Raw genomic sequence first — 10,602 nt, 5'->3', positions numbered from 1 at the left:
TGTAGACCAGGCTGGTCTCGAACTCACAGAGATCCGCCTGCCTCTGCCTCCCGAGTGCTGGGATTAAAGGCGTGCGCCACCACCGCCCGGCCTTTAAAATATATTTTGATAAATTCTTTAGTACTAAAAAAATTATACTTAAATGTTAAATATCATGTGGTCAAAGTATGAAATTATTTCTAGGAACATTAAATCAAAAAAATCAATCTTGCTGTCAATTCTCAAAAGATCCTGACAAATAAAATCAATTAGTGATTAAGAAAAAGAAGAGCTAGTACCAGGACAGGCACCAAAAGCTACAGAGAAACCCTGTTTCGAAAAACCGAGAGAGAGAGAGAGAGAGAGAGAGAGAGAGAGAGAGAGAGAGAGAGAGAGAGAAAAGAAAGAAATCAGACAGAAAGGGAGGCAAAATTTAAAAGCTTAGACTAAAGCTAGGCATGGTAGCTCATTCCCATAAACCCAGGGATAAGAAGCTGAGGCAGGAGGACTGCCATCTGATGACAGTATGGACTAACAATGACACCCTGTCTCAAATTAAAAAAAAAAAAAAACATTAACAACAAGAGAAAAAAACAACCAACCAAACAAAAAATCCAAAAATAAAAAAAAAGAAGTTGGACATGGTAACCTGTAATCAGATGTACTTGGTTGGAATGTTGTGAATTTAAGGTCAGCATAAGCTACAAAGAGAGCTCTAGGTTAGCCTGAGCTAACAAGTATTTTAAACTTCAACCTAATAGAGTTTTCTTTTGTTTAATTAAGAAATTATGGCTCAGTGGGTCAAGTGCTTTTCTACGCAAGCACAAGGGCCTGGATTTGGATCACTAGCACCCAAGTAAAAAAGCCAGGCATGGTGGCATCCAGCTGTAACTCTAGTGTAAGGGAGGAGGGGAACAAGGGACTTTCAGGTGCTTGCTGGCTAGCCAGTCTAGCTCCATGAGCTTCAGGTTCAGTGACAGGCCTGTCTCAAAAATAACGTGGAAAGCAAAAAAGGAAGATTTGTTAGGTCAAACTCTAGCTAGCCTCCACATGTAAAGGCATGGGTAAAAAATCCACATGAGTGTACACACACACACACACACACACACACACACACACGCTATGGGTTATGTAAAATTTCTTTCTTTCTTTTTTTTGGGGGGGTGATTTTTGAGACAGGGTTTCTCCATAGCTTTTTGGTTCCTGTCCTGGAACTAGCTCTGTAGACCAGGCTGGCCTAGAACTCACAGAGATCCGCCTGCCTCTGCCTCCCGAGTGCTGGGATTAAAGGTGTGCGCCACCACTGCCCGGCGGTTATGTAAAATTTCTGTTCTTCTGTATGTAGAAGACTTAAAGGACAAAGAACTCAGTATAAAAATCAACACATGTAACAAAAGCCATCCTAATAGTCTAGTGTGGAAATGCTCAAAAACTTACCCTTTTATCTATTGCTGTTAATTTAGTAAGGCCTTCAGTTTTCCTTTTATCTGAGTTGTGACTGGGAGCATCACAATCATATTCAACTTCTGGCTTAGATAAATCTCGGCAGAAAGTACAAATCCACTCTCCACTGTTGGGATAAAGGACCTATGAGTTCTGAGTCTGTCAGGCTGCTCTCCACCACCCTTTCCAACACGTGCAGGCCATCTATGACATGTTTCTGTGGCATGGGTTTTATTCTCTACCTATTATCACTTACTATTAGGTACAAAGCAGTACGGAGTAGAGGTAGCAGAAATTTGATGTAAAGGTCTGACTAAACATCACACTTCTGAGCCTTCCTCCTCTCTCTCCTCTATACTTGGTGGGTTACAGGTGTGTGCCCACCAAGGCCAGCTAGGATCTATTATTGTTTACCATAGCAGATGAGCTTTCTGAGACTAGGAGCCAGGGAAGAGGAAACTGTAGATCAGTGTTAACGATTGTGCCAAATAAAATTTAATCTTTATAAAAGTTTTGTGTTATTAACAATTGTCAAAAATTTGTTATAATAGTTACATTTAAAAAAAACCTCTTCTTCCTTCCACCTTACCCTCCCCCCCTTCCATTTTTATGTCATTGTTTCTAGCTACATCCACTTTCCTCTAAAATGTTGTTACTTTTTATATTTCCTTGCAGCAGTGGGGAACAGCACCAAGCCCTGTGCTCTAGTCAAGACGCTCCAGCACTATGCCACACTCCTAACCCCATGCTTTATACTTTTGAGAAGTACTGCTTTACCTTGGGAAATTTGTCAATGTGGGCACGTGACAAGTAAGATGGAATACTTTAGGACACTTTTCACAGCAAAGGAGTTCCCCTCCATTTTGACAAACTGCACACCAGTCTTCATTGGGGTCATCTTCCTTCCTTGTCTCTCCGACATGCACAGGGGACTTCTGGGAGGCATCCAGCCACTCAGGCTTTCCATTTGAGGAACTTTCCTGATTAAGTCCGGGTTGATCTCCTGTGCTATCAGGAGCATCAGATCTTAACACAGCTTCCTCAGAAGCAGAGCTCTGATTATTGTTTAAGAGGAGAGAAGTAAGTATGCTTCTTGGATAGTTAGTCTGCAACGAAAGAGAGAACATTGTGTATGTATGTATACTTTGAAAGTGACCTTTTAATCTCCCGATGCCTATGATAATTACAGACTAAGTGGGCAGTGTGGAAGTCAATCACATGAATTGTAAAGGTTGTTTACTGTAGCTACTAATTCAAGTTAACTTCAGACACTGTGCTGGAGTCATCTGAGAGGAGGTGAGCCCAGTCAAGCAAACAAGCTCCAGCTGTGGGCAAAGCTCATTATCCTAATGAGATTAATGGGGGAGGGTCCACTATGAGCAATGCCATCCCTGGGCTCCTGGTCCTGGGTTCTACTAGAAAGCAGGCTCAACAAGCCAGTAAGTAGTATCCCTCCATGGCCTGTGCATCAGCTCCTTCCTCAGAATCGGATTAGCTTTGAGTTCCTGTCTTGACATCTTTGATGAACTGTGAAGTGGAAGAGTAAACTAAATAAATCCTCACCCCTATCCCCTCAGGTTGCTTTCAGTTGTGGTGTTTCATCACAGCAAGAGAAACCTTAACTAAGACAGACACAAATATTATTCTGCTAAGATGAATCTAAATTCTGTGGAACTTCTGTTCGCATTATTACAGTCTACTTTGTGGGTGTTGTATCAGGACTACCCTTTTCTTGCCTCTTAAATGGCAACATTACTAAAAGCACTGATGTAATTACATTTTGAGTTCTAGATTCTTCATCTGATTCTTGTTTTACTATAACAACAGGAAAATCATAATTTTCAGGTGGTCCGCTGTTTTCTTGTTTTATTCGGATTGGTTCCAACATGACTACTGGGACTTTGTGTGTGGAATCAGCTCCTGCTGGTTTGCTGGAAGAGCCAGAGCTGTGAGGGAGAAAGGAGGGGAGGGAGAGACAAAATTAGACAACTTAAAAAATAGAAAGTTGAAGAACATTCTGGAATAATGTAACTTCACAATAATAAGCATATTTTATATCAGCAGTGAATGATATTAAAATACGATTGTGGAATCAACATAAATTTCCTTGATGCCAGACCCTACAGACTAACCTTTCAAACTGATTCACCATGTATATGAAAAATAAGTAAGACCAACTTGAGTATTCTAAGGCTCTGGAACTGACTGCTCAACTAGATCTGGGGTCAAACATCTTTCAGTCTTTCCCAGTTTCCTGTCTGGTCACAAGCACTCTAGGGACAACAAGAACCCTAGGTTTTCATGCCCAGTTTGTGTTAAGACACTGGAATATCATTTGTTGGTGGTTACTCCTTAAAGGCAGTAGTTGGACAGAAACCCTGCGCCATTAGTCATTCTGTTCTTATGGGCAAACTTCCTCCTAGAGAACGCTGCTTTCAAACGTTAGCAAGAAATGGGGTTTACCACAAGCAGTAACTTTCAAACACAATGAAGGCAGAACTAAATAACAACTTAAAGAAAAAGCTTAATTGTATAGAATTTCTTTTAAAGTAGAACCAATGTTTGATCATTTCAACAGTCATACAATACTGAAAGAGAGATTGTTTCTTTACTCAGAGACAGAGGCAGGAGCATTACCACAAGTTAAGAGGCCAGCTCCATCTACATTAAGAGAGTTCCTGACCATGTGAGAGCCTGTCTTAAAACAAACAAAACATCATCCGTAACAACAAACCCCATAAGGAAAGCACTGCTTCTTTTTCCCAACTCTGTCTATATAGTACTATAACTATTTTTGTCCTTGGTAACATGATGTCAAATTCTTATTTTTTAGCACTGAGACAAATACTTCCTAAAAGTTGTACAAGTTTAATCACTCTATTGTACTAAAATATTAGTTAAAAATTAATAGTAAAAGATGCACCAAGTATCAAAACTAACAACTGCAAGAAATTTATGCACAGTTGGCTCTTCATGTCCATGTCCTTCACTCACATATATGGATGAAAAATACCTTGTGGGAGGGAATGTGCAGACTATTTGGAGGAGGTGGTGTCATTATTCTCTAGACAGTACAATAAAACAAGTTTTACAAAACAGTCCCATTGAATCAGGCACAATCAATAACCTGGAGATGATTTAAAACATACACAAAAGTATATGCAGGTTACATTCAAATACTGTACTACCCTATATAAAACACTTGGACAACTGCAGGTTTTGGTATATTCAGATGGGTCCTGGAACCAATTCTCGTGAATACTGAGGAAAGACTATGCCAGTATATATGGTTAAATGTATTTACCTTCCTCGGCTCCCAACGCTGGAGGCACTAGGTGAACGTATTGGGGGATGGACACTAGTCATAGTAACAGGTCCTGAGGAGAAGGAAATAGACACACATAGCTGAGTTAACAATTATGCATTCAGGTTGAATTATAATTATGTTATAATATAAATTATAATTACAATTCACTTAAATTATACCAAAACCAGGAACACCAATTCTATGAAACAATAAGCCTATCTTTAATATTTTGTTACACTAAAAGTTTATGGTCATGGTACTACTGACTCTTGAGCAGTGAGAAGGTCTATGCATCGCTGTCTATCTACTTACTCCTAGCCTGAAGTACTAAGTCCTTTCTGCAGTAGAGTAGCTAGAGGATTCCAGTGCCAGTGAGAACTACATAAGAGAAAGGGGTGGATATATAAGGTGGTCAAGCAGATGGCGAAGAGGTTTAGGGTACTTGTCAGCAAGCCTGACAACCCGAGCTCAATCTCTGGAACCAAATGAGAACAAGTAATGGGAGAAGTGAAAGTTAGATTCAGACATGAAGCAGCTAAAAAAAGAAAAAAGAAAAGAAGAGGTTCTGAACTGCTGTCATAAAAAAGTGTCTATGCTCAGGAGGTAAATCTGCTTGCTGACAAGCCTGATGAGCTAAGCTAGAGCCCCAGGACACACATGGTGGAACGAGAGAATAGACTGCCACAAGCTGTTCTGACCTCCACGTGCATGTACGGTACTTACACACATGTGTACACACAAAAATAACTAAGTGTAATAATATTAAGTAAAATCTATACTCTGGAGGCAGTATAGGTTATGTGGTAATCTGGCACAGTATACAGTAGATAAATGTTAGTCTTAAGATTATTGCCAGAATGCCTTCAGAAATGTTTTGCCAAGTTATACTACTATCAATACACATGAAAACACCTGATGACTTTTTCATCAATGGTATCACCACTATTCAAATTTTGGCTAATTCAGTAGAAACCAAATTGTTTATAGACTCTTCTTATGATGACTGGAGAGAGGAAACACTTCTGTTTAGTCTGTTTTGTTGGCTGTCTTTACCGTGTAGGGATTACTTAATTATGTGTCTTTCAGCAACACCAAGAACATCCTAATTTATTCATATGCACTTGTCCTTTATTCTATTGTATATTCGTGTTAAAATAAGAATCTCCACTTAAATTTTGTAAACACCTTTTTTAAATAACATTGCAGAAATAATTAAGTTCACTTCTTTTCAATATTTCCTGTAGAGAGATGCTGCTGTATGACTAACTTCCTCAGACCTGAAACAATCTCTCCTCCAGGGAAAAAGGAATTTCCTAAGATTCAGGAAGATGAGGAAAAAATATGAGGCTAATGAAGCTACTAAAATTCAGGAAGCTCAAGAAGTTAAGATACGGAAAGTTACTTATTATGTAGGCAAGTGCTGGGGCAGAGGAGACAACATGGTGAGGGCCTTGCAAACTGGGACCTGGCTTTGCTGGGCAGAGTATGGGGAGCTCACTGGTTCACCGGGCTAGACTTGCATGCAATTCTTTCTTTGGCTTGTCACCAGCACATTATCTGCATGTATCTGTTAATGTCTCCTCAGGAAGTCACACAACAGATACCTGCTATGTCAAGTCTCCAGGAATAATATGTAGAGTGTTTCGTGCAGGAAGCAAGTAGGCATATAAAATATTATTATTACTACCACTATTATTATTATTACTTGGTTTTTAGATATAGGGTTTCTTTGTGTAATCTTGACTACCCTGGAACTTGCTCTGTAGACTAGGCTGGCCTCGAACTCAGAGAGAGTTCTGCCTCTGTCTCCCAAGAGCTAGGATTAAAGGTGTGGGCCACCACCACCTGGCTTATGAAATAATAGTTTAAAACACTTAATTAAATGTGAATTGAGTGTTCTGCCTGCAAGTACATAAGTATACTACATGTGTGCAATGCTTGGGAGGCCAGCACTGAAGTTACAGTGTAAGGCGGTTGTAAGCTACCATGTGGATGCTGGGAACCCTTGTCTGCTGCAGGAGCAGGAAGTGCTCTTAACCACCGAGCTATCGCTCAACCTCCTTATATTAAGCCATTATTAAACACAACTAAACAACAGTGAACAAACAAGCCAAAGACTTTTCTCCTGTGTATTTTAATAAAATTTGACTCTAGACAAATTATATTCTAGAAAAGACTACTTCACAGACAACTAGATTTATTAATGAGGGTGTGATAAAAAATTTGCTCATTGGTTGCTATAATGCCAGTAAATTTTGCTGAAATGAAAAAGTATAAAAGTTTAATCTTTGTTTCCTTCTTCGTGAATACTAGTTTTACATGGCATAAAAACTCAGGATAGTGAGATGGGCTCAGATGGTCAAAGCACTTGTCACCAGGCCTGACAACGGTCCTCTGACTTACATATATGCACCATGGCATACAGGTGGAGATAACATACACATAAAATAAACATATATAGAAAGGAAACCCCAAGATATAGTTACCATTATCATCTTTAGAATATTTTTAAAAAGGGGGCAGAGAGAAATTTTTAATTATTATAAGTAAAAATGAGTAAAAACTAGAAAATATTTACAAATCCAAAAGGTGGTTTTACCTGCAAGGCCTGGAGATGGCACTGATGAATTTGGTGACTGCACCGTTCTGTTTGACGGAGGTCTTGGCTGGGCATGATCTACACTTGTATCTTTCCTTGCAATATTGTCCAACATGATAGTACTTGAACAATCAATCTTCCAAGAGAATAAATTATTTCAGGGCAAATTAACTTTGCAAACTAAAACCATTTTCAAATTACATGAAAACTTCCAAGTTATAATGTGCATAATGAAATAATATGGAAGAATATTTTCATTTTCTGTGGACTCTTCTATGGTGGTGGGAGGTGGGGGATAGGAAGCAGACAAAGTCCTTTGTATTTTAATATTCTTAGGCACTACTTTAGTTACTAATTTCCAGATGGTGCATAAAGGACTGGGTTTCTTAATGTAATGAAAATAACTTATAGTGTGGAATAATCCGAAAACCAAGATAAAATATAAAATTTAGACTAAGTTTGCCTTTCTGATGTATGCATGAAAAAAGTATACTCTCCCCATTTAGAATATATGCATTATAAAAACTGAAATGACTCTCATGAGATTAATAATCCAATTACTAAAAAATAATAATTGATCTCAACTTGGATTTAAAAAAAAAATCAAAATTTGAAAAGTTCTTTCATAATCTTACAGATAAATCCTTCTAAACTGTGTAAAATACTTCAAAAATGTTAATGTTTCAAGTTTGGTTGTGGATACATCATGACATTGAGATTACCTAATCTTGCAAGGGAAAACAAAAAAACATTGATTACTTTTCCAGAAAACCGGGGTTCTATTGCCAGCACCCACAAGGCAGCTCACAACCATCTGTAATTTCAGTCTCAGGGATCTGATTCCATCTCCGGCCTCCAAAGGCATCAAGCACTCCTGTGCACAGACATACATATAGGCAAAATACCTGTACACATAAACAAAATTTTAAAAAATAAAATGGAAAATAAATGACGAAGATGTGGAGAACCGGCAACAGAATACTACATTTTCTGCCTTTAGATGCTTAAAAATCTTATTATCTTAATCTTATGATTCTTAAAAAGTCACTGTCAAAGTTAAAGACCCTAAGGATTAACCCATTTCTTAATTTAAACATGCAAGGACCGAGCACTACCCGTATGGTGATGTGCTCAAGCAGACACGTCTGCTGTTCCAATGTTAAGGGAATCCCTGCTCTTCCATGGCTTACACTTCTGGAACTCACTTGGCTCTTACTGTGCACACTCCAGTCAGACACCCATTCTGTTCTCTCATCCTACTTCCCTCCCTTCCCAGCCCTGATTCTATGAAGCAACATCTACAAACATCTTTAATTTCAGAGCCCAGAAAAACATCCTTTTGTATGCCCAAGTGTTCATAATTTCTAACTTTACTCACATTTGATTTCTAAAGAATAAAAGTAAGCTTTCAAAAACAGTTGGTAAATCAATAAACCCACACCTTACAGTGCATCCAGATTCACGGACAGTTTTCAAAGGAAGCTATTAGTACAGCTTTTCCATAAACTTACATCTGGAAGAGATGGCAGATTATACGTCCCTCCCACTGGTGCGCTCAGATCAATCATGGGTGAACTATAAGCTTTTCCATCGTACCCTGCTGCACTTGTGATCGTGGGACTGGAAGGAGTAGAGGAGGAGCTGGCAGTTGTGGGAGGAGCTTGTCCACTGCTAATCTGCCACTGGAGTACCAAGAAGAGAAGAAAAAAGATTAGTGTACCTCAGGCCCGGAAGACAGAAGACAGTTTATTTCAGCTCAAATGTTACTGGAATGGAAGAACAAGTGAGAAGAAACACATTATGTATATGCGCACACACGTGTCAATCACATCAAAACATAAGCAACCTTTTTTTCTGGCAGAGAATATTTAGTATATACCATATAGAAAATGAAACGGACAAGAAACAAACATACAAAGAGCACCTTCAAAGTAAAGCTGGAGAATTAAAACATATATTTTCTTTTGTCCCTACATGAAATGCCTGAAAAAAAAAACAAACCAAAAAAACAACTGATCCACAAATAGGGCTGTTAGGTTTTTTAACATATAAACAGGTAGTTAAGCCTTTCTGAGGAAAAGTCTTCTCGTTCATATTAGAAGTTAAGATAAACACAAAGATAATGCTAGGCATACTGATAGGTACAAATTTGAATCATGCTGTTTGGTTGCTATAAAACCTACACAAAATAAGGTACAGATGATGGTTAGATTAAGAAGGCATTCAGTGAGTATGTACTAAGGGGAACAAGATGTTCCCTATATTTCAATATTTGGTATATTTGAAAAACACGAAAATTTTCAGAATAAAATATGGGGCTGGGAGCAAACTGAATGCTATCCCAAGGTTATTCAACAGAAAAACTTCCCAAACACATAATCAATGATATATGGATGGCACTATAATGTTCTGAAACATCATGTTTAAAAAAATCTTACGTACATAACTATGAAAACTACATATAGAAATATATAAAATTGAGCGTGAATGTCATCTTTAGCACCTATACATTCAACAATTTTATCTCATCTCTATACACCCGTTCTTCCTCCCCCTCAAAGAATAATGATTCACAGTTGTTGGATACCTTTCTACTTTTTCTCCTATATATAAGATAAAACACATACAAAAATGAGATACTATCTCACAAAAATTCTGTAACATGTTAGCTTCTTACTAGCCACGAAGTATCTATTACACGACCATGTTACAATTTGGTAAATCTATGCATAAAACTAATTTCTGAAGTCAGTGGTTCAGTTCACAGAGGTACTTACTGCCAAGGCAGAAAACTTGATCACTCAAATCCACAGTGTAAGGACAGAACAGAAACCTACAGTCTGTTTTCATGTGAGAGAACCTGCTCCCTTAAATCCACAGTGGAAGGACAGAACAGACTCCTACAGTCTGTCTTCACCTACAACCTGCTCCCTTAAATCCACAGTGTAAGCACAGAATAGACTCATACAGTAAGTCTTCTGACCTCAAACAGCAATTGTGCCAAGAGCATTATCCTACCTCTACATCTTTGACAGTCACACACAAAAATAAACTTTTTAAAAAAGTACATAACATTTGTAAATCTGATTCTACAAAGTTTAAAAACACATAATCATATTTCTTAAAGTATTTGTCCTGGTTTATTTGCTCATTTACTCATTTATGTCCAAAAATATTTAAGAAAAAAAGAGTATCTGCTGAAGCATGAATACAATCGCCTTCCCAATACCATCCTGCTATGTATACTCTGTTCCCAAAGAACTTTGTCCCCCTG

At 38.2% G+C, this 10,602-nt stretch overlaps 1 protein-coding gene across 1 annotated transcript in view; it reads right to left on the bottom strand.

Annotated features, from left to right (window-relative positions):
- Nucleotides 1-10,602, bottom strand: part of Trim24 (tripartite motif containing 24) — a 109,713-nt gene that overhangs the window by 3,731 nt on the left and 95,380 nt on the right. The window contains exons 12-17 of the mRNA XM_013353228.2: nt 8,840-9,010; nt 7,329-7,464; nt 4,727-4,799; nt 3,200-3,368; nt 2,200-2,528; nt 1,417-1,549 (exon numbers count right to left, since the gene is read on the bottom strand). Of these exons, the coding sequence (XP_013208682.1) occupies nt 1,417-1,549; nt 2,200-2,528; nt 3,200-3,368; nt 4,727-4,799; nt 7,329-7,464; nt 8,840-9,010 (1,011 nt within the window). The remainder of the gene's footprint in view (nt 1-1,416; nt 1,550-2,199; nt 2,529-3,199; nt 3,369-4,726; nt 4,800-7,328; nt 7,465-8,839; nt 9,011-10,602) is intronic.

Source organism: Microtus ochrogaster, unplaced genomic scaffold (genome assembly GCF_000317375.1).
Source record: "Microtus ochrogaster isolate Prairie Vole_2 unplaced genomic scaffold, MicOch1.0 UNK4, whole genome shotgun sequence".
Lineage (NCBI taxonomy): Eukaryota > Metazoa > Chordata > Mammalia > Rodentia > Cricetidae > Microtus > Microtus ochrogaster.
Note: the sequence above shows the minus strand (reverse complement) of the source record. Positions and strands in the feature narration are given on the sequence as shown.